This window comes from Lepidochelys olivacea (assembly GCF_965140295.1).
Source record: "Lepidochelys olivacea isolate rLepOli2 genome assembly, chromosome: 15".
NCBI classification, from domain to species: Eukaryota; Metazoa; Chordata; order Testudines; family Cheloniidae; genus Lepidochelys; species Lepidochelys olivacea.
Window position 1 is genome coordinate 30,486,745 of NC_140425.1, and position 24,206 is coordinate 30,510,950.

A 24,206-nucleotide genomic window follows, 5' to 3' on the forward strand; every position below is an offset into this window, starting at 1 on the left:
TGTATTATGTCCAGTAAGTTCCCCTGTTGGCTTCATTCATGAGTAAAGTTCTGCATATGAATCCGTGTTTGCAGGAGCAGAGCCTAGATGATGCACAAGATGATGCACCTAAAAGTATCTAGTGCTTTTCTGCTCATCATAACTTAAAACCAACGTAAACATTTAATTAAAGTCATGGAGGGGAAAAATATTTGCTCACAAACAATGGCTTGTAGCATGAAACAAATTTCCTTTGTTGGGCATGACCGACCTGACGGTCCTTTAAGAGCTTCATAAGCCCTGGATTGTCACTGCATGATGCAGCAAGAACAGGATGTGCACGGAGATTACTCTGCTTACTGCAGATTTGCTCCTGCTCTCCTTTCTCTCTCCCTGGCCCAGTGTGTCTCCCTCTTCCTTTTGCATTGTCCAATAATTCTGACCTTTCCTATCTGCCTGCTCCTGCTGCCTCCAGCTTCTCCACCTGCCCAAGCCACTTCTTGCCTTTAGAACAAAGAAAAGCTAATACATCTCCTGCCACAGGAGGTCAGAGTCAAATGCTGTTGCTGTGTTTTAAGAAAGGCTAAGTAACTTTGTGTCCATTGATAGCATTTGTCCTTGTGCATGTTAGGCTAGGGGGAATCAGACCTCACACTTCAGGACATATCTTGTAGACTAGAGATTGTTGTAGGGATGCACAACAACAGAAAGCCCCAATGAACAGACTTCCAGGCCTGACTTCCTTTCACTTTAGAAACTCCTGGGCTCCATTCCCTGTTTCTGAAGAGCTCCATGTTGCAGAGTTCAAAATGGAGTGGGCTTCCTCAGAGACTCATCCTTGTGCATTAGGCCCTGGAGCATCTCTGTGATTCTCTGCAGTGTGCAGGAAGGAGCACCAAGCATGTTGCCTTTCCCTGACTTCCTGTTCCCTACCCAAGCCTCGTGTAAAGCACACACGTTTGTATCCTGGAACAAATGTTTGGAGAGTGTTCACGCCTGCTTCTATCAAGGTGTAAACTGCCCTGAGCTAAGTGGCCATCAGTTAACTCAAGGTAAAAAAGACCCTAGTAAGCAAATGACCCCTTATAGTAAATGTTACCCATCAATCAGGTTAATTTCGCCCTTTTGCCCAGTGCACAACATCCTCCTCGAGAGGCTGAGACAGCAGCATCTGGTGACAATCAAATGCACCAATAAAAATAAAAAGCAAAGACATTGAGGTGCCTCAGTTTCTCTTTGCAATTTATTACCATCTCAGCCCCTTGATGTGGAAAGCTGCTTTATACAGTCAGGGCCAGATCCTCAGTTGATGTAGATCAGTATAGCTCCACTAACATCAACAGGCCTGTGCTGATTTATGTCCTTGTTCAGAATCTGACCCTTCTTCAATATATTAACATTCGTTTGGTTCACCACCATTATATTCTCTTTTCCCGTTTTTGTTCTTCCAAGCCCAAGTAAGAGCATGTTTTCTAGTAGTGAGACTTCAATTCTAACGTTAGCCATGGGTTATGCCTAAACTTATGAAAAAATGTTATGACTTTACTGTAATTTTAAGAATTGCTTCTTTTCCATCAGGGAAATCATTTAGTTTTTACGTGCAAATTGAAAAACAATGGACAGATCTTTTTGTAGGTGCAAAATTAAAGTTCCATAGCGCAGCAGTTGAAACCAACACGCAGGGCTAAATCCCGAAGACCTTAGTGTGTTTTTACTCAGGCCTTGCTAAGGCAAAGACTTCTGTTGATTTTAATGGGGTAAAACCTGGGTTTAATCCCAGGCCCGCTGCCATCAATGGTGGGGGTTCTTTCATTGTTAGCACTGATGGCTTTGTTCCCAAGATGCCTTTGCCCAAGCATGTGTGACGGCTGCCCTCTTAGCTGGCAGGCTGGGAATTGAATTGGCGACCTCCAGAGCTAAATGCCTGAGCTACTACATCTTGAGCTAAAATAGCCATCTTTGTTAAAGCCACAGGGGCTGTAACTGCATTTCCGCTGCAGAGCAGCACGGTGGGAGTCCTATGACACATGCTCACCAGAGGATTACACCTGCACTCTGTGATTTATCTGCTCTAGCTCGGTGGAGCTGATGGCGCTTGTGCACAGTAGGGGGGTACCAGCCTCAGCCTCACCGTCTGATTCCAAGTGTTCGCCATGCCTGCTGGCACTAATTTCCTAAGCACCGCTGCCTTGTTGTCTCGGCTCTCTCACTTGAAGCGCTAGGTATTCTGCCTCAATCTGTGATGCGAAGAATCAACTGACTGGTGCTAAACATGATGGATTGAGCCATCTTCCTGGCCTTGGCTGCTGTATTATTTTTTAATGTAAGGCAAGTCCTTGAAAGGACTGTGCTAATTATATAGTATATAGCTTATGGTTTTTATGAATTAGCCCTGAAACAACTGTTCACACTGCAAATACAAGGAGCCTTTGCTCTGAATGACCTGGGGTGTTGTTTCCTCTAGCTGATAGGTAAAAAAGAGAATTCATCCCCCGATAGATAGTGCTGTAAGGCTGCTAGAGAGAGGAAAGAGCAGGGAGCAATAAAGTAAGCTGAGCCAAAACACCCGCAATTGGCTTGTGCCTGCAGATACTGGAAGTGCCCTCTCCAGGCCAGGGGCATGCCCTAGACTCTCCAAAATTCACACTTACTGTTCAGAGCCAGAATTGAATCCTGTAGCCACAGGCTTGCCCATAGAAATGGGTGAAAACGGGAGGGAACAGAGGAGAGAGAATGCAAATGCCCAAGCTTTGAAAAGTGTCCTGCTCTACCTGTACAGCTGTGGCATGATCTGCAAACCCACAAGGAAGAGAAAGCACCTGGCTATGTGCCACATGCCATACTTGGGATACAGAACCTGTCTTCACACCCCTCCTCACGTTGTGCCTGAGATAAGGACACAAAGCTCAACTGTGCATAGCCCTATGGCCCCTTCACACCATTCCGGCAGCATTAATCCAAAGAGGCTTTCCACTGGGAAATACAGTACATCTGACTGGACACTGTACAGGTTCCCTTTTGACTGGACTTTCCGGTCGAAAACCAGACAGCTGGCAACCCTAAGCCCCAGTCACATTTCCTGCCCTCACAGAGGCAAGGAGAAGATTTGGTGGGTGCAGTTTGGCCACGTCTGTGGAGAGGGGAGCAGGGCTGAGCTCCCTATGCACACTGGATTGTCTTGGGAGTTATTCTGCCCCAGTCTGGCCCCTAGTCACAACATGTCCTGGGAATATGATGATACAGGAGCTGATCCAAACCCACTGAAGGCAAAGCAAATCTTTCCACTGAATTCCAGGGCTCTGGATCAGGCCCGGAGAGAGGACATTGCACGTGGCAATGGTCATGGGGATGCCCAGGGTGGGATGGCATCGAGAGAACCAACACTGGGCTTGGGATGTTTAGCCCCCTGTGCCCATCCCTGGATTGTGCCCGGATGCACAGCGAGTAGCAGGCTTCTGGGTTGGGCCGAGAAGTTCGGATTGCACAGTGGGGAGGGCTCTAATTCCCATGGCGTTCTGCCGGCCTGGAACGAGAGTAACACAGAGATGAATCAGGCCCCGTCTGGGCTGTGTTCCTGGCCTGCATTCTCAGCCTCGCCATTTCCCAAGCACTAAACACGTCACAAATTACCTCCCCAAATTCAACCCCCTTAGCCCCTTCCTGTGCCAGGCTGCCCCTGAGACCAGTGCTGCTGAGGAGAGCAGAACCTCCCACTGGAATATGGGCTATTGCTTTAGTGATGGTTCCTTTCCGGACGTGCACTGACTGGAGTTAAGCGAATGAGTTAAGCATTCAGCCTTCCAGGGCTCTGAAAAACTCATTTTGCTTCCCTTCCTTCTCGGGAACATGCTTTATTTGCCTGTGTATTCATTCCTTGCACCTACGTGGGTGCTTCACTGATGGATTCCTGCTCCCCCTTCCCCCCTCCCCTTGACTTGCATTTCTAGGCCAGCTGAACTGACTCATGTTGAAGAGGTGAAAAATAATATTTAGCCAGAGGCTCAAATTCGGAGAGAGAGGGAGTCACGAGTGACTTAGATATTGGGAGTCTCATAACAAGCCAAATTCGTCTTCTCTTTCTTTTCCCCAGCAAAATACATTGGCTGCTACGTGGACAGCACTCGCCGACGGGCGCTGCGTGGTGTGTCCTTCTTCGACTACAAAAAGATGACAGTGTTCCGTTGCCAGGACAACTGTGCCGAACGGTAGGGTGGTAAATGAACACAGAGTCTTCATTAATTTCAACACATCAACAGCGTTTCTTGCTTGTCAGCTCAAGCACTCCAGTTTCTTGGCCATTTTTCTTCTGTCTCTCCCTCACTCCCCATCCTTAACTACCCCCCCCCCCCGGATGTTTTGAAAGATCCTATTTTTCCCACCGGGAAAAGGCCGGGGCAGTTGATGTTCCTCATTTGGGATGAAAATGCTGTCCTGATTCGAGGGGAGCCTGAGGCCCTTTTGCTGAGCGCCACCCAAAGAGCAGGCTGAACTCATTGCTGGGGTACATTGGAACAGCTCCCTTGATACCACCCATTTACACCAGCAGGGAATTTGGCCCTGGTGGAGCCTGGAATAAAATGGAACAGGGATGCTTATCACTGCTGAGTTTGCAAAACCAAAACCCACTGACAAGATTTTCCAACCTCCCCAAACTACCCTGGTTTTATGCCCGTTTGCTTTGGATGCAATTCACCTTGTGCAGCAAGCACTTCAATGCCGCACATGCCCTCAACCCAGGGTACAGTGCCCCACAAGCCGCACGCTGGCCCTCTGCGCAGGGTTACCCTTCACTCAGCACTGCAGCCCGTGAAACAAAACAATCGTGAAACAAAAAGGGACACCGGCTAGCGCCCTGGTTTTGCATGAGACAGCCGGCATCTTTCCAGGCTGCCCAGTGTTGCCTTTGAATAGCAGTAATTGCCGCTCACCCCTAAATCCCTTTTTGTTTTGGGGAGACGGTGGGGAAAATACATTGATCTCTAGATGAATGAACGTCTGAAACCTTTTATTACATATGGGGCCTGGAAAAGCTCTTCTGCCCCGTGTATCGTCTCAGAGATATAATGTGATTCCGTTGCCTCGATTACCGTAGTATCTGCACATCTCACAAACAGATTTACCCTCCCAGCACCGTGATGAGGTAAGGAAGTGCCATTATCCCCATTTTTCAGATGGCAACTGAGGCCCAGAGATCTTAAGGGCCAGATTTTTAAAGGAATTGGGCCATCTAAAGATACAGAGAGTAGGCACCTAACTCCCATTGAAATCAGTTATTGAAATCCCACTAGAGACCTATCTGCATCTTTGAATGCTTGAATTGCTTAAAAAATCTGGCCCCACATGCTTATTCAAGGTCACCCAGGGACTCTATCATGGGGAAGGGGGGGATTGAACCCTAATCGCTCACATCCACAGTGTCAATAGACATGGTGGTTCCTTCTGGGATGTCTTTGATCAGAACTTTAAGCTGGAGGGATGAATTAACACAGAGCCAGGAAAGGAATTGGAATTCTAAACATTCCACCAGCCAGTCAGCATTCCACGCACCAGCTCCTTCACTGCTGGGCCTCGGAAATGCACTGAACAGCGTCTGTATATTGCCAGATAATCCCTCCTCTCGGCTCCCTAGCAGACCTTATCACTCCTGTGTCTTCTGTAGAGTCGAGAGGCCAAAGCCCAGCACGTGGGCCTACATATACCTGTGACATTCTTGAGCTTTTCCATTAGTGCTGCCATTGATACAGCAAGTGGAGTCCTCCTCGCTGACCCCCAGTTCCTGACTGCAGTCTTTCCTAGCAACGACCACATCCGCAGGGCGGGGAGACAGATTAGGAACTGAATGATCCCCCATTGGTCCAAGCTATATTGGTCATGCAGGGACAAAGCTGCAGCTGGACCTCTATTTCACTGCCTGTTTGTGCAAGTACCTACCTGGATGGGCACAGACTTGTGGGTACTTGCACAAACAGCTGCTAAAACGTCTAATGTTTCCGTGTGCCCTTTACACAGCCTCGCACCCGGGCGTCCACAAGTGTTAGCATCTGCACCCTTGAAAGAAACCTTGCCTCTTGTTAGGTTTGTGGGTACAAATGCTAAGATATCCCTCCGGGCTGCCATTAGACAACTGAAAAGATGCATGCAGCATCGGTACGTGCACAGGTGTTTGCAGACAACAAATGCAAGTGCAAGTTCAAGTTCGTGTGCATGCAATTTTGCATATGTGCATCTGCCACATAGTACACCACAAGAGTATTTCGATTGTAAACTCCCAGGTGCGGGGATCTTCTCTGCTCTGTGTTGTACACAGCATTGAGCTCAGCACTGCTATTCAACCACTAATAAAATAAAATAATCTGAGAGTTTGCCCAGCAGCTCTCTCTTACTCAGCAGAATTGCTGCATGACTGGCATCTTCCTGGAGAACCCGTGTCACCACTCTTGCGAGTCAATTTTTTGTGCCAAGCTCTGACCCTTGTCTCTAGAGGCAAGGGGGTTCATCTCTATGTTCACTTTTCAAGCCCACTCCTCTTTCAGGTAACGTTGCAATCTCCTCTTTTCAAATCCAATCGGTATCAACTAGTGGAGCTTTCCAACTCTAGGGCCCTGTAAAGTCTCCATTGCTTATTATTTCACTTGCAACACACATAATGTCCTTTTTGCCTGTAAGTAATGTTGCTGTCTCTTGCTTTATGATCTATAAGATGCACTGAGCCCTTTTTCTTTTAAAGTGATGCTACTTCCAGCTGGTGTCTAGTAAATCATCAGCAATGGACACACACATACAGAAAAATCAAACACACTCTTGTTCAGAGAATTTTAGCTATAACATGACTGCTGTGGCAACCAGAGCCCTGAAATGGCTTGCGGCAAGCTGATCTCCTATTGTGCCCAGTACTTGGAGCAATTTAGATTGACTCTCAAGTGGCTGAATTGTTATAGAGAATTCAAAATACAGCAGAATCCAGATAATGCCACAAGCTGGGACTGGATGACAGGAGATGGATCACTCAATAATTACCCTGTTCTGTTCATTCCCTCAGAAGCACCTGGCATTGGCCACTGTCGGAAGACAGGATCCTGGGCTGGATGGAACATTGGTCTGACCCAGCGTGGCTGTCCTTATGTTCTTATCTGTATCTTAATCAGTGTACCAGCTTAACTGATGCAACAGCCAAGCAATGGATTCCAGGCTGGCCTGATTCTGATTCAACGGGCCTGATTCTGATCTCACACCCAGTTGACGCTGGTGTAACTCCGTTTCCTTAAAGGAATTACTCCTGATTTGCACCTGTTGAAGTGAGATCAGACTCATGCCTGGTTTTGCTAAATACTGGATAAATAGTGTACTGATTAGTTTAAAAAAAGAAAAGGAGTACCTGTGGCACCTTAGAGACTAACCAATTTATTTGAGCATGAGCTTTCGTGAGCTACAGCTCACTTCATCAGATGCATACCGTGGAAACTGCAGCAGAAGGCTGCAGAAGGCTGCAGTTTCCACGGTATGCATCCGATGAAGTGAGCTGTAGCTCACGAAAGCTCATACTCAAATAAATTGGTTAGTCTCTAAGGTGCCATAAGTACTCCTTTTCTTTTTGCGAATACAGACTAACACGGCTGTTACTCTGAAACCTGATCAGTTTAAATGGCTCACCTGGTACAATCTGGATGCCTGAGTTAACTGATGTGACTTGGGGCTTCCTGGTAGAGATTACCCAATGTGTTCTCCCCAGCACCTGTCGTTCACCATTGAGGGCCTGATCCAAAGCCCATTGAAATCAGAGAGGTTAGGACCAGGCTTAGGAAAGTCGAACTGGCCTTAATAGAGGTTTCCGAAATGTGCAACTGTTTTTGCATCACCTATTTTGGGTGCAGCTCCTCTTGATTTGAAAAGCATAGATCTGCGATGGCAGTGTGCTCCCCAGGGCCACCGGGAATGGGATGTGTCTGTGACGGGTACATTTCTCTTCCCCCTGTGGTCTGTGCCAGTGAAGAGGACTGAACGGGGAAGATCCCAAGAGTACTTGGAAGGAAAATCCACCAGCTATTGAGCAAAATTCCCCTTGCAGGTTTGCACGTGAAACTCTCTGTGCATAAACAGGGCTGCTGTGGATAGTAGTGAGAAATCTGCACACACAGGGCCAAATCTTGAGACCTGCTAATGTGAGCGGGAGAGGTCAGCACCGCTCAGGATTCAGCCGATAGCAAGAGCAAGGGATAAGAGTTGCAACCCACTGTGTGGAGCTGAGAGGAGAATTTATGCAGGAGAGACTTTTTCCACCACATCTGTCTCATGCGATGGGCTCTGAGTAACCTCAACCCTTTCCGTAGACATTCCCAGTGCCTTGAACTGCTTACCCACCACTGATCTCATTAGGGATTTGAACCGTCACCTCCAGCAGGTGCAAGAACTCAGGGGTCAGATCCCCGGTAGCTCTACTGACTTCCAGTAGGTTTACCTGGGCCAGGCTCCTCCTTCCTCCCGCGCCTGTTGTTTCACTGTGTAAGGGATGCTGCTCTGACTGTGGTTTCTATCTCCAGGGGTTATTTGTACGCCGGGTTGGAGTTCGGTGCAGAATGTTACTGTGGACACAAAATCCAGGCCTTAAATGTGAGCGAGTCTGAATGTAACATGGAGTGCAAGGGAGAGAAGAGCAACTTCTGCGGAGGTGTGAACCGTCTCTCCATTTACCGGCTGGAGCTGGCCCAGGAGTCCACCAGGAGATGTAAGTAATAACCGCGCTGCTGTCAGACATTGAAGTAGCTAATGAAAATGGATTGGCAGGTGCAACATGGAAACAGGGAAAGTGCCCGGCTGGAAGCATTTGCATTTCCCAGAGCTTTGTGCTCACCTCTTTGGGGTGAAATGCACTCCTTGGGCTTACCTGGTGGGTGCATTTCATCCCTGGTGATCACACGGTGCTCTCCTCTTCTCATGCTCAATTCATGCTGATGCCTGTAGCCCAAAGTGAATAGTGAGACCCAGCTGGGGAGCCAAAGTACCTCACCAGTTTGGGAGCTTGGCTTTGGTTGGGATCTGATGCTTTCCTGCAATGTTCAGAGGTGTCTCTGAACTCTCCAGACTTCCCCACCTGTGGATGACTATGATCTCTCTGGCAAGCGCTCCAGCACCTCTTGCTTCTGGCTGCAGGAAGGATTTCAGTGAGCAGAGGGCAGCTCTGGAAGGGGCATCCCAGGCACAGAGGGGCCGGGCTGCTCTCTTAACTGGGATCGTTTTCAGAGAAATTGATGGGGTTTATTTGGGGGAAGGCTTGTGCCAAGAGGCATGGCACACATTGTGCCCTCAAGGTGGACAGACGTAGGATCCAGTGTTAGGGACAATGCCCATACTGCCCACCCACCCCCCTCTGAGACAGGGGAAGCAAGAGTGATTAAGAGTGAACTATGACAGGACAATAGCTTGGCTTTACACTCACACCCTGTAGGTCCTGTCGTGCACAATACGGTAACTGTAGGGCTACTTCAAGCAGCCATTCTGTGTCCCTCTGCTATAAAGAAAGGGGAACTTTATATTCTTCCCATCAACTTTGCCTGGCCTCTTTCTCTTTTCCGAGCTACGTCTTCCCCCCTACCCCCCATTCCTCATACGAGTGCTGGGCAACTTGGAGTCATAAACCAGGGAAAAGAGGAGTGGGGAGGAGGGGGGTTGATTATTTTCAGTAATGAATTGGATGAGCCCTGGAACCAGGGCGATGTGTAACCACAGTCACACCTTGAGAAAACTAGCTGGCAAGGCCAGGGACGATCATGACAAATTGATGCCGGGGGCCGTAGTAACTTAGGAGAGGAATTATTCAGAAGGCGCCTGAAACAGATAGTTCCTAGGCTGCTGCCCATGGAGCAAGACAGGAAAGGGGAAAATTCAATACTGAATTCATTACACCTTCCCCCTTTGAAGCTGATTTCATCTGTCAGACTAGCTGTGCCGAATGACCGTCTGATAGCTGAAAAGGAGAGGATGGAATTGCACTTATCTTTTCAGAAAAGAGGCTCCACCCCCCTACTGGCTTTCCTCAAGCCCCAGTTAATCTTCTGGTCCAGCACATAGTGCACTAGACTGGGAATCAGGGGACCTGGGTTCTGTTCATGCCGCTGACCTGGGGCAAATCTCACCCTTTCCGGACACTTGGCTCTTCTATAGTGCTCATCCTTTGTGGATCTCCAAGCACTTCACAAAGGAATGTAAATATCTTTAACCCCAGTTTACTGATGGGGAGCTCTGCTCTTGTCCCTCTTCATAAGGAAAGATAAGGAGGCGCTGTCATTGCTGGCCCTAGATTCTGAGCTCAGTTACGCTGATGTGTGTGTGGAGTAACTTGAGGGGAGTTACTCAGGATTTGGCCTGAAGCCAAAATCTGGACACCGCCCCTTTAATTCCTCTCCATCCCGCAGGAAGGGAGGGACCTTTGAATTAGGGATGTCATGTTGTTCCATTTGTTCTGCAGAAATGATGTCTGCAGGGCTGTGGGTGGGCATCAGAACTGACCGTGGGCACTTGCTATTCCTCTAGGGCAGGGGTGGCGCAACCTGAGGCTGAGAAGGAGCCAGAATTTACCAATGTCCATTGCCAAAGAGCCACAGTAATACGTCAGCAGCCCCCCATCAGCTCCTCCCCTGCTCCCAGCGCCTCCCACCCAACAGCAGCCCCGCCGATCAGCGCCTCCCCCTCCCTCCCCGCACCTCCCCATCAGCTGTTTCGTGGCGTGCAGGAGGCTCTGGGGGGGGAGGAGAAGGAGCGAGGGCATGGCAGGCTCAGGGGAGGAGGTGGAGTGGGGGCAGGGCCTGTGGCAGAGCCAGGGGTTGAGCAGTGAGGCCCCCCGCGGCACATTGGGAAGTTGGCCCCTGTAGCTACAGCCCCGGAGTCGGTGCCTATACGAGGAGCCGCATATTAACTTCTGAAGAGCTGCGTGGGGCTCTGGAGCCCCAGGCTGGCCACCCCTGCTCTAGGAGATGAAGAATATACACGGGCTCCGTAAAGGAATGAGGGGACTTCCATTCCACTCTCCTTCGAACACAGGCTCTCTCCCGCTCTCTCTTAAAGGGACTCCTTTGGCTTCCAGTTAAGTTGCATAATACTGTAATTAGCCCCCATTCTAAGCCTTTTTTCTGACACTCTGTGGCAGAAGCTGCCAAGAACTGTGTCGTTGTGATGGTAAAGTGTGCAGCAGCCGTCAAATTACTCCGACTGGGGTCTTGCCATAATCGTTTTAATAAGGATTGATTGACTTCACTGGCATAATTTAGCAACAAATAACGAAAAGAGGAAAACTCGATGCTGTGTGCTTTCTCTGATGAACTACATGCCAGATTTTTTTCTTGAAAGGAACCCTTACACAGATACAAGGCAGTATGTGGCTAACATGTAGATCTGAGCACTGGGAAGCCCTGGGGTTTGAACTACAGGAGAACAAGATTCCATATTAATATCAAGTACCATGGGGTAGTTGTAGAAGCAGAAATCTGAGGGCGGTAAAACTTTCGTCTTATTTTGGATGTTGGTTTTAGTGTGGGGTGTTAGGGTGGAGGGTGTTGGTGGGCTGTGATAGGAGGTCAGCTGAGATGATCTGGTGGTCCCTTTTGGTCTATGAGAGGAGGCAAGGGCCGCGGCCTCAGAACAAGAGACACAAGTGCAGAATGATCTCTAATGCACCTTTGGCAAGACAGTCAATGGTGAGAGACTTGTGCAGGTCAGCAGCAGAGGTGGGACCAGAATGTAGGTCTCCTGAATACCACTCCACTCCCGCTCCCCGGCACTAGGTTGCCTCTGATTTTCCCCCAGTTCTCTGCCTGGCCTGGCTGAGATCAAAAAAGGCCAGGTTACTTGCCCAAGGAAGCAGCCGTTTCAGATCACAACAGAGGTTCTCAAAGTGTGGTCCATGGACTGCAGAGCACTTGGTGGTGGTACTCAGAGAACCAGCTAGTTGCTTGGCACTGGCTCCCAGTGGCTAACCTGCATTAAAAGAAACTCAAAATCCATTCACTATTTCCCTACTGTTACGTTTTCGGGTTGACAGGGACATGGTTGCCAGAGTATGTTACGAGGAGGGGGGGCGGATGAGTTGGGGTTGGTCCTGCTTTGACCAGGGCGTTGGACTAGGTGACCTCCTGAGGTCTCTTCCAATCCTAATCTTCTATGATTCTATGAGCGGGAAAGCATTCATGAGTCAATCTGAGTGTCGAAATGTGGTCCGCCCAGTGAAAACGTGGGGGAACTCCTGCATTGCCCAGTGACGCGCACTTTGCTTGTTTAGGTGCATCCCACCCTTGTTGTCAAAAGCAAAGTCCGCAGCAACCTTGTGCTTGTTTGTGTCTTCCGCTGTAAGTGGTGAAATGCTCTCCATTAAAACTGCAGCATCTGCGCGTCTCCCTCAGCAGCTGTCCTGAAATGTTAACGATGTTACAATCCGAAAGGACACTTCTTATAATCAAAAGGCCTTTCCCTTGCAGTGAGCTGGCATTAGCGTTTGCCAGAAACAGAGGAGTGGGGAGAGAGAGAGAGTCTTAAGGAGCTGACGTTCTCTTAGAGGAGCTGTGTTATTAATTTACAGCGAAAGGTGTGTCAGCATGGACCTGTCAGATCTCATTAACCTTAATGCTGAGTTGCAGATGTCAGGATTATTTGCAGGATTACAGAAGAGCTGAGAAATGGACTGTCTGAATTGGATTGCATACTTACAGTACTTGCATACTTAAACCAGCACCGGCTATGCAGTGAGCCTGGCTAATTAGTTCATTCCTGCCAGGCAGACCAAAGTCTTCCTGAGTGATTGCTTGGTAAATATGCCAAATGATTTGAATTTCTCTGATTGAAAACAGAGGCATAATCGTTTTTGTTTGGGACAGACAGTGCATGGCTGGAATGTGAGCAGCATGGAGCATACGGATCTCAAGTGACTTGCGTCTGTAACTCAGACTGGTTTAGCAACAGATAATAATAGATAATGGATTCCACTTTGCTGTTGCTACTTATTATTTGAGATGGCCCTACAAGTTATCTATACTATTGACTATTTGTGTTACTGTAGTACCTAGCGGCCCCAGGCATCGGCCAGAACCCCATTGTGCTAGGCCCTGTACAAACACAGCTCAGAAAGCCAGTTCCTGCTGCAAAGAGCTTCCAGTCTGAGTGTGAGACAGGAGATAACAGATAGAAACAGACGGACAGGGGAGTAGATGTAAACAATGAGACAATATTGGTCTGCATGATAGGCAGCGGTTACAGCACAGAAGTGTCCTGTAGCACTTTCCATCCAGTGATCCCAGACAGCTTTTCAGGTACTACTGAATTAAGTGTCCTAAGCCCCCTCAGTAACGTCACTCAGAATGATCATCCCCATTTCTCCAGTGGGGAAACTGAGGCACAGAGAGCAGAAGTGACTTGTTCGGGAAGCCTGCGGCAGGTCTGGGGAAAGAACCCATGTCTCCTGACAGTCTCAGGCCAATACATGAGATCTGAAGAGCAGCTTATTTGTAGTGTGCTGATAAGGTGATAGCTGAGGTTGTGCTAAGGTACGATCTTCATGTCAGGATACCTCGGACTTTCCAGATTTGATTTTATCTGTATGGGTGTTGCCTGCAGCAAGATGTTCCTCACGGGCTGAGCTGTCCCTGGGTGGAATGGGTGTTTTATTCAGATGTTATTTCATAGCTTATAAAGCCAGAAGGAACCACTGTGATTGTTCCTATATAACACAGGCCAGTGAACATCCCTGAATTAATTCCCCTTTGCCCTGGAGCAGATCTTTCAGAAAAATATCCAGTCTTGATTTAAAAATTGCCAGTTGGTAAGTTGCTCCCCTGCTTAAATCCCTCTCTGTGCCTTATTTCTCGTCTGAGGGTGTCCACAGAACAGCCACTCCAGGGGCACAACGACAATGCTGCAGTTTTGCTAGTGCACACTCCCTGCATCAACCGGCGGGGTTTTTCTCCCGGAGGCGGTAGCTAGGTTGACGGAAGACTCCTTTGGTTGACCCAGCCATGTCTACAGTGAGGGTTATGTCGACCTAACTGCAATGCTCAGGGAGTGAAATTTTTCACAGCTCTGTGCAATTTAGCTAGGTTGACTTACATTTTAGGTGTAGACCAGGCCTGAATTTGTCTAGCTTCAACTTCCAGCTGCTAGATCTTATTATACCTTGGTCTGCTAGCCAGAAGAGCCCTCTAATATAAAATTTCTGTTTCCCACATAGACACTTATAGACTGTGATCAAGTCACTCCTTAAACTTCTCTGTCTTAAACTAAGCAGATTGAGCTGCTTCCGTCTATCGTTATAAGGCAGGTTTTCCAATCCTTGAATCATTCTCGTGGCTCTTCTCTGAACCCTGTCCATTACCAACATCTTGAATTGTGGACACCAGAACTGGATGCAGTATTCCATTAGCAGTCAGTGTCAAATACAGGGGGAATATAATCTCCCCACTGCTACTCGAGATTCCCATTTGTACTTCAGTGATAACATTAGCCCTTTGGCCACAGTATCACCCTGGGAGCTCATGTTCAGCTGATTATCCACCACAACCCCCAAGTCCTTTTCAGAGTCACTGTTCCCTAGGATAGAGTCCCCCCCTTATGCAAGTATGGCCTGCATTCTTAGTTCCTAGATGTATGACTTTACATTTAGCTGTATTAAAATACATATTGTTTGCTTGTGCCCAGCTTACCAAGTGATCCAGATCGTTCAGTATCAATGACCTGCCCTCTTCTTTACATATCACTTCCCCCAGTCTTTGTGTCATCTGCAAACTTCATCCGTGATGATTTTAAATTTCCTCTCACATCACTGATAAAAATGTTAAATAGTGTAGGGCCAAGAACTGATTCCCGCAGGACCCCACTGGCAAGAGTCATCCCCCTTTTAGAGTTACACTTTGAGGCCTATCAGTCATCCAGTTTTTAATCCATGTGATGTGTGCCATGTTTATTTTGGCCAGTTCTAGTTTCTTAATTAAAATGTCACATGGTACCAAGTCAATGCCTTACAGAAGTCTAAGGCCTTGTCTACGCTACACTACAAACAGTGGAGGTAGACACACTACAAAGCTACTTTTGGCTGCAAAACTCTGGTGTTTTGCTGACAAAATAAAACCACCTCAACAAGAGGCATAAAGCTTTTTGCAGCAAAGTTAAAGCGACAGAGCATCAGTGCAGATTCTGCTGTTTGTTTTGTTGACAGAACTGGCTTCCCCCAGTATCCCACAATGCCTGCTGGGACCGCTCTGCTCACCGGTTTGATCTCTGCTGCCCTGCAGACATGCACCCCTCCCTTTTCAAAGTTCCGGGAAGTATCTGACAGCTGAGCGTGCGGCTCCGTTGGGGGAACAAAAAGCAAATCGTTAATGTGGAAGGCTCCTGTTCTGCCCTGCACTGGAGCACAGCGGCAGGCAGACTGCTGCTGCAGGGACGGGACTGCTGCGCTGCTTTGACAAGCCTCAGCCCGGAGAGCTCCCAGAGCAGCTCGGGATGCTGCTCCCCACAGATGAGGAGGCTGTGGGAGAACTCGGAGGGAATCACAGAGCCATAAGCAGGCAGGCAGAGCGGGCTGCTTCAGGAGAGACCAGTGTGCCGAGCAGAGCCAGGGGCTGATGTGGGGGTGGGAGTGTGTCCCCCTCCCCCTGCCTCAGAATAGATCAGTCAGCCTGCTGTCTCCCCTGCCGCAGACACACCACTCTCCTCTCCCTCCACCCCTTCAGTGGGGTGAAAAGCAGCTGACAATCTACTTGGATGCCCATGGAAGGATGGAAGTGAGAAATCTGCATCATGTGACGCTGTCCCTGCCCCATGAGGCACTGCAAACCCTTCCCAAAGCACCCTGTGGCCAGTTGCACAGTGGAATAGCTACAACAGTACACTGCTTTCTGTGTCGATGCAAGAGCTGTTAGTGTGGATGCACCCGGCTGACACAAGAAGCTAGTGTGGACATGCAACAGCGGTTTTAATTAAAGTGGCATAACTTTTGCCGACAAAACTTTGTAGTGTAGACAAGGCCTTACGTATATTCCATCAACACCTTTATAGTCAAATGTATAATCTCATCAAAAAAGACAAGAAGTTAGCTTGACAAGATCTATTTTCCATAAATGCATGTTGATTGGCATTAATTACAGTACTCTCCTTTAATTCTTTTTAATCAATCCCATATGAGCCATTCCGTTAATTTGCCTGGGATCTATGTCAGGCTGATTGGCCCATAATTACCCAGGTCATCCTGTTTACCCTTTTTAAACATTGGCACAACATTAGCTTTCTTCCAGACTTCTGGAACTTCCCCAGCATTCTAAGACGTATCGAAACAACACTGATGATTCAAGCGGTTCCTTGGCGATCTCTTTTAAAACTACTGGATGCACGTGGAATGTTTAATTTCAGTTAATTATGAATTAATTAATGAGTTAATGCTGCTGAATATCATCTTTAGGTACTGGAAGAAGGAAAAATATTTCATCATCATATGATAATATGACTACATCATCCGTTTCCCCCGCAATTACAAAACAGAACTGTTAATTGAACCCTCCTGCCTTTTCTGCATTATCACTTTTATTAGAGATTGGCGCATCCATTTGAATACTATAAGAACCAGCTTGATTGTCTGTCTGTCCAGCAAACCTGAATCTTTTGGGAACTTAGAGCTGTAGATGCAAACTTTCTCAAAGACTGCCAGTCTGTAACAAACTGAGCCGGACTGTGCTGGCCAAAGACATTGGGATGCCCAGACAGTGAATTCACCCGGTCTCCGGCTCTAAGGATCCGATTCAGCAGGTTGCTCTGATGAGCAGGTCACCTGCTGCTCCAGCCCCTTTAGGAGAGTGATTCTTTGTGAAAACTGTGCCACCTTCACCAATCGGAGACCCCTCTGGTCTCTGTTCTGAATCAACAGCTTTCTCTTGACATCCCTGTTGGCCTTTGCTCATCAGCCTTGGAGAGTGAATATAGCTTCCCTTCTACTGCAGTGGAATGTGGTAGCGTTTCGAGTCGTCCCTGATCAGCTCCTGAGCATTTATAACATGGACAGGGAGAACCACATGAGACACAGACCGTCTGTTTGTCGGGGGGGGGAACCCTGGAAATCTCTTTGCTCCTCAGGCAAGAACCTCCCCTCAAGCAAAGGGCGAAATTCAAATGAACAAGGATCATCTGGTTCCCTGACAAAGGGTCAGGGCAGGTCCAGGAGAAGAGACAGAATCTGAAGTGCTTCTTGCCCTACTGTCCCCAGGCCCAGTGTGGTGGGTATCCCAGGAGAGGATAAAAATAGAGAGACTTTGCTCCTGGGCTTTCCCTCCTGTTTTGTGACATAAGCAACCAGCAAAATGCAGCAACGTGTGCGTCTCACTGGAAAAGCCTCACACAGAAGGAATGAAGCTCATTCCCTGCAAATTGCTTTTGCCCTTGTTTTGTCGCAGCTCGAAATGACTCATTCAAATGCCATTAGCAAATCTAGCTTCACAGCCATTAGGCGACTGCAGATCGTTATCATAATAGGACACAGCAAATGCTCTCCAGGCACACAGAATCTGTGGGCTTTGTGGGGGAGGGGAAGCAGATAGAAGAGGATGTGTAGGAATTGATCCCTGTCTGTGGACTGGAATGGTGAAGGAGACACCGCTGATAGACTGAACCCTGCAGTGAAAATGTGGCTCTGTAACTTTTCTCTGCCTTTGTTTCCCCATCTTACGATGGGGATAATTCTATCTATCATTCAGGTGGGGTGTTCCCCTCATTCACAGGGCTATAAAGTGCTTTGAGGATGCAGCAGAGAGGAAGGACATTCTTGTGGTTAAGAGACAAGCTGGGATTCAAGAGATCTAGGTTTAGTCCCTGGCTTTGTCACAGACTCCCTGTGTGACCTTGGACAAATTGCTTAATCTATGTCTCACCCATAACGTGGGGGTGACTGTACGTCCTTCATCTGTCTGTTTAGATTGTAAGTCCTTTGGGACAAAGACTCTCTCTCTCTCTACTGGTATGGACAGGACCTAGCACATTGGGATCTCAACTGGGCCCTCTAGGAAGTACCAGAAGAGCAGTATTGAATGAGATGAAAGGTGCTATGGAAGTATGAAGTTTTCTTCTGCAGTAAGTGTCTGCTCGGTGAAATGCCATGAAGAGAAGGGCTAGGCTCCCCCACTTCACCATCCCGCTTTTGACAACAGCCAGGAATCTCTCTCTGGCAGAATGTTCTCAGTGTCCTTTAAGAGTCCTTCATGTCAGCAGTCTCCCATGGATAAGGCATACCATGCTTGGAAAGGAAGTATTAACCGAGTGGCCATGCATCAATAACTTGACTAATGAGGTTGGCCTGTGAGTTTCCAGAGGGATGCAAAATTCTGGTCACCTCTGCTGCTGATAACTTCAATCTGACTAGCTCACTCCAGAGTGTGGTTTAGACCTCAGGAAAAATAAATGCTCATTAAAGAGCAAAGGCTGGAGGTGGCTCTGGAGAGATGTCATTGCCGATTCAGGAGAGCAGTCAAAAGCCAAGTCATCTTGGTGGGAGGAGGGAGGCCAGGTTCAACTGGCTGGAAAATTGAGCTGGCTTCTCCAGCCAGCAGGGAGATCATGTGCCAGAGCAGACAAGGAGGTCACAGGATGCACCCATACAGGAAGCAGGCAGGAGTGAGTGGTGGCGAGATTCCTACGAGAGACCCGTCTTCTATCGGTGCAGTAGTGATGCTCTCTGTCTTCGCTACTGTGCCAGCCACCGAGGTAGCTGAGCACTCCAGAACAATTGGAAGCACAGGCTCTGAGGGGGATTTCTATGCCCTGTTAAGGTTCAGTTCCTCGCCCCGTCACTCGGCGGTGCAGGTAGCCTGTGTTAAATCATAACCTGGCTGGCACACTGATTGTTTGCTCTAGTAGTCAGTCAAGGTACCTTGTCTTTCTGTCTTCCCACCCTGTCTGGTTGCTTGATCCATCTGTTGTGTCCTGCCTGATACTTCTCTCTGGGGCACGGCCTGCCTTCTTGATTTGTTTGGCACAATGGGACCCTGGTGCTTTGACTGGGGCTTGGAGGCACCTACCATAATAACCATCAATAGGAAGAGTGGGATTTGCAATTTGCAAGTGACACTGCATTGAAACTATTGGAGACTTTCATTCTGATTCCATATGTAATGCAAACTTTGTACACCTGGGTGCTGCACATCTTTGGAATCCAGACACAGAATGGAATTAGCTGATTATGAGAGTAGCCTAAAAGAACTAGCTGATTGGTCCACAGGAAGTTAGACCCTTTCAATTCATTAAGCATACCACTGGCCCCAGGTAGCCTGTAACAGCTTGCTGATCAATGCGCTCTTTCCCCGCTGACCATCTCTAATGGAGCAGAAATGTATTTGATTACTCAAGGGATGTCCATTTTTTAATATCACAAAGGATTCATTCTGCCATGGTTTTGTTGACGAGGACTAGTTATTACAGGGATTTCCGAAGGTGGTAGGTTTTATATAAGAACATAAGAACAGCCATACTGGGTCAGACCAAAGGTCCATCTAGCCCAGTACCCTGTCTTCTGACAGTGGCCAATGCCAGGTGCCCCAGAGGGAGTGAACAGAACAGGTAATTAATCACCAAGTGAAACATCCCGTCTCGCCCATTCCCAGCTTCTGGCAAACAGAGGCTAGGGACCCATCCCTGTCCATCCTGGCTAATAGCCATTGATGGACCTATCCTCCATGAATCTATCTAGTTCTTTTTTGAACCCTGTTAGAGTCTTGGCCTTCACCCTGGCAAAGAGTTCCACAGGTTGACTGATAGCAGCCTCAGATCTAGACTAGAGGCCATGCCTGTTTTATAATTAGCTAGTCACTTGACATCTAAAGGAATGCATCTGTTGTCTTTGGCCCAACTATCTAATAATGTAACTCAGTAAATGTATATGTTTTGCTTGTTTTCAGGGGTGTCATGGTGTATGGTAGGTCCTTCGATGCCCTCTGGAGGAGACCTCCTTGTGATACTCCCCTATCACAGTGACTTCTCTAGAGGAAGGTCATGCTGAGCCCAGAAAAAGAGCTGTGATAGTTTGGGGTTAAATCTCAGCTTCCTACCTACATCTGTGTTAGGCAGATACAGTCGAGCTTGGATTGCGCCTTAAAACGAGGCAGTAGAAACAAATGATCAGAAACCAAGCCTGAAGGTTCTGGAGGCGCAGTGGCTGCTTGGTTTGGTCTGTTATTGTTTGTTGGCTGTTAAAGGGATGCCATCAACTTGAAACTCATATTTCCTATGTGGGTATAGCTATCCCCTGGTGATCAGTGATGGTGGCAATTTTACACCTGAAGCTGGGCCTAAATAATCTAGTGACTTGACCAAAGTTGCACAGTAAATCAGTGGCAGATGCTGGACTTGAAACCCAGGAGTCCTGCCTTCCAGTTCACTGCTGCTCTAAACACCAGACTTTGTCCAAAATACAGACTCCTTCCTTGAGGGAAATTTCCCCATTTCAGGAAAGTAATTCACTGGTGCATGTTCTAAGTACAAGGTGACTTTAGCAGATCACTTTTGCTGCCTGGAAAACCCATAACCTCCCTTCGAGATAATAAAGACCCACTTTGCATAAACGGAGCCAGGGTTGTGAATGGAAGGGGTGTAACCTTATTAAGTGATTTGGACAGGCGGATTAACTGTAACACAGCCAAAGGAGAGGGAAAGAAGAGAAAGACAGAAAGGCAGAGGCATCTGTGAATGCAGAGTCTTCTTTAATGAGTCAGAAATGGGTTTTTGATCTCTTTCTGACTTTTTAAGGCTTTTGTGAATCTTGTCTGTAATTTCATATTCATTGTATTCAGCCTCCCTTCATCTTTAAGCCCCTAGACTTGTGGGGCTCATTAGCAAGTACTTAAGTGTCAAAGGGAGAGAGAGAGAATCTATCCAGTCAGGAGAACGATCATTTACAGTGATACTTGGTTGCGTCTAAGATCTCCAGCAGGAATGGTTTGGGGTTTTTGCCAGGCTGTCCCACAGGAAAGCCAGCAGAAATCAAATTAGAAAAATGCAAATGAACACTCACAAATTGTTCATGGTACTGGCATTGCTCTGAGAAGACCAGAAGGGAGTGGAATACTCCAAGCGGTGCTTTGCTGCCAGCGTACTCTGGGAAGCTAACCCTCTTTGCGCAAAGCCATTGTTGGTACACACCTATGGCATGGTTCCATTAAAAAGTCAGTTTTAATCAACAGTTACCCCATTGTCATGTGGCACAGGCAGCCTTGTACCTGGGATGACTTCGTTTTCTGTGTACTGCTTCTTTATATTTCCAAAACATCAGCCATTTTGTTCTCAGAGTTGCTGCAGCCTGTTACCGGGAGGCACATGCACTGTGATCACTCTGTTTCTCTTGTTTATTTTTATTCCCTCACTGAATTTTTCCTTAATCTAAACTAGCAGCCACTTTAGTTGGAAGTAAAAGTGTATGAATAATGGATTTTTTGCATGGTATCGTGGAGGTGCTGAGAGCCATTGTACCAAACTGTAACCCCGGTATATGATGGAAACCACTTCAAGCCAGGAGGTCTGCCACACCCCCAGCATGACTAGGTCCACCCCCTATAATTTTTTGGTTTACGGGCAATTCAAAAACAGGGGAAAAAATCACTTTGGGTCAAACCAAAATTGCATTTTTAAAAAATGTTTTTGGCAAATTAAAAAGTTGGGGAAAAGTTCATTGGGCAGGGGGTTGGACTAGATGACCTCCTGAGGTCCCTTCCAACCCTGAGAGTCTAGGATTCACTCTTCCCCTCTGCCCCACGATTGGCAGTCACGGGTCGTCTATGGCTTCAAGCAAATCAGGCCAGAGACTTTCCAAGATTCACCCTGCCTTCGTAAAATGATGGAGATCAGACACAAAGTGCCAGGCTAACGTGTAACTGTATGCCGGTGGGTGCACTCACACCATAACCACAGTGCACAGCATCTCAGAGCCCAGGGAGACAGGTCTTCCTCCTCCAGAATGGCATTCCAATTGACACCCTTTCTAGGCTGGCTGGAGAAGAGCACAGAGTAGCTGAGTGGGGGTAACTGGTGTCTGGAAGCAATGATCCTTAATCAGGCTGCTCAATACTCTCCTTGTATAGCAAGAGAAAAAAGAAACAAGCTGCATAGAACAGAGGTTAAGGAATTAAACCGCAAAGAAAGTCTATGGGGAGACAGATTCTCATTGAGTTTGTGCTGCTGTTTGTTTTCCGGATAACCTCTCAGAATAAACATGAGGCTTTTCTAGTTCAACTGGTGCATTTTTATTCAAGGCAGCAAAGAGTATTTTTCCGGGTAATGTTCTAAGTGCTTTCTCAGAGTACAGCTAATGGTATTCAGTTAGAACTGGCTCCCTTACTGTACCAGAGGCTTATTTAACTTAAAATTGTAGTGAAAGTTGGATCGTTTCCTGAGAATAAGGGGAAGGGTCCTTAATAAATCTGTGGTAGTGAAGAGACAAGATTGCTCAAGGGGTTGGAGCCTTTCACCATGGATTCAGATCCTGATGAGGTCAATGGTAGCCAGCCCTTTTACCAGCCAGTCACTGTTCATTGGTCTGTTAGAGATATGTAGGTGGTTGCAGACTCATTCATACTGGCCCTCTCTTCATGGAACGAGCCCAAGGTGTTAGGGAACTGCATGGAACTGGCATGTGTGGCAAGGGTCTATAACCTATCTCTCATGCCTTTGTGTGGAGGAGGATTTGGAGTGGAGGCTTTTTGCATCAGTCAGGAAGGTTTGTTCAGTTGGGAGGAGGGTCGGATTACTTGTTGCTGAGGGTAGTTTGCAGCCAGAAGTAAGGATTGGGTTTGGGTGGATTGATTGCCCAGGTTTTGCGGTGGGATGGGTGGCGGCAGGTGGAGAAGACCACGAAAGGCTCTCAGAGAGTTTCGTATATCGTCTCTTGGCACTACAGATGTTACTTTCCGTCTTCCATGTCACATGGACCTTTACTAACCAGCTGTCTCTATTCCAGATGGCAGTGCGATATTTCGCGGATGCTTCCACCGGCCGGACAACGTTTCCTTAGCTTTGCCTGTGACTGGGGTGATGCTGAACATGTCTGTGGACAAGTGTGTGGACTTCTGCACTGAAAAGGTAGGTGGGAGAAGTGAATGGGGCTCTAAGCGAAGGACCTGGCACACACCTCCAGTTTGCAATGACATAAATCAGTAATAACCCCACTAGAGCCAAGGGAGTGACTGGTGAAACATGGGTGCAAGTGGGGAAGGATCAAGCTAAGAGTCCTTCCAGAGCTCTGCATTTGCTTTGGAATAGTCATGTTAAAAATCATACTCAATACATTCTAATCCAATTTAATGGAATAATTGCTTGTGTCCAAACTACAAGAGGTGAAATTTACAGTTTGTATCTTTGCCATACAAAAAGTAGGTTCTAAGGCAACGCTGAGGATCACTAAATTTCTCCTTTCGCTTAATCTGGGTTTGAATGTTAATTTTTAAAAAAATGAAAGAAAGAAAGAAAACAAGCAAACGAACAAACTTACTGGCAGATCGCTGACCAGAAATAACAGATTAATGCTTCACCTCCAGCAGTAGACTGATGGCCAAGAATCTGAACCCAACATGGGAAAAAGGAGAATGTGTTAGAGGAAACTGCGGATTCCATACCATAGTAATGGGGGAAGGTAGTTTCCTTCCTGACCCCAGCTGTGGTCACAGTTTATGTCCTGAAGCATGAGGATTGTTCATTTTTCTGATGGCTCATATAACTGCAGATGTTAATCATGTAAAGGTCAAACCGTCTGCAGCAGGGAGTTCCTCAGCAAACAATCCCTACAGCTTACAAGTGTCACATAGGGCTACATCGCCACCCTCAAAACAGGAAGCTGTGTGTGGGGACTTCCTTATAAATGCTGTTATGAACCAATGAAACTCCACTGTCTGGCAATGACAGCACTTCCTGGGACTCGGTTGCTATGAGCTCTGAGGATGCCCAAACGTATACTTAAATGGCTGCCCTCTAATGAGGCCCTCCCGTCCTGCATCCGCTGACACTGGAGGTTTCCCCGCTGTCACATTTCAGTGCCATAGACAGATGTAGCTCAAACAGATGCCTGGCAAACAGGACGTTAAGAAAGGGATTTGAAAACAATATAGCTAGACTCAGCAGCTTTCCCTGGCTGTGTCTGCATCTCTACCCCAGGGAACATGCTCCCTCAGCCGCTTGATGGACCAGAGAGCCCCACTAAAAACCATTAGGTTCCCTGCACTCTGTCACAT

General features: G+C 47.6%; 1 protein-coding gene across 1 annotated transcript in view; it reads left to right on the top strand.

Annotated features, from left to right (window-relative positions):
- The window catches only part of WSCD2 (WSC domain containing 2), a 131,291-nt gene that overhangs the window by 68,402 nt on the left and 38,683 nt on the right, over nucleotides 1-24,206 (top strand). Inside the window, exons 3-5 of the mRNA XM_084649548.1 lie at nucleotides 4,070-4,184; nucleotides 8,517-8,701; nucleotides 22,940-23,061. Coding sequence (XP_084505674.1) covers nucleotides 4,070-4,184; nucleotides 8,517-8,701; nucleotides 22,940-23,061 — 422 coding nt within the window. The remainder of the gene's footprint in view (nucleotides 1-4,069; nucleotides 4,185-8,516; nucleotides 8,702-22,939; nucleotides 23,062-24,206) is intronic.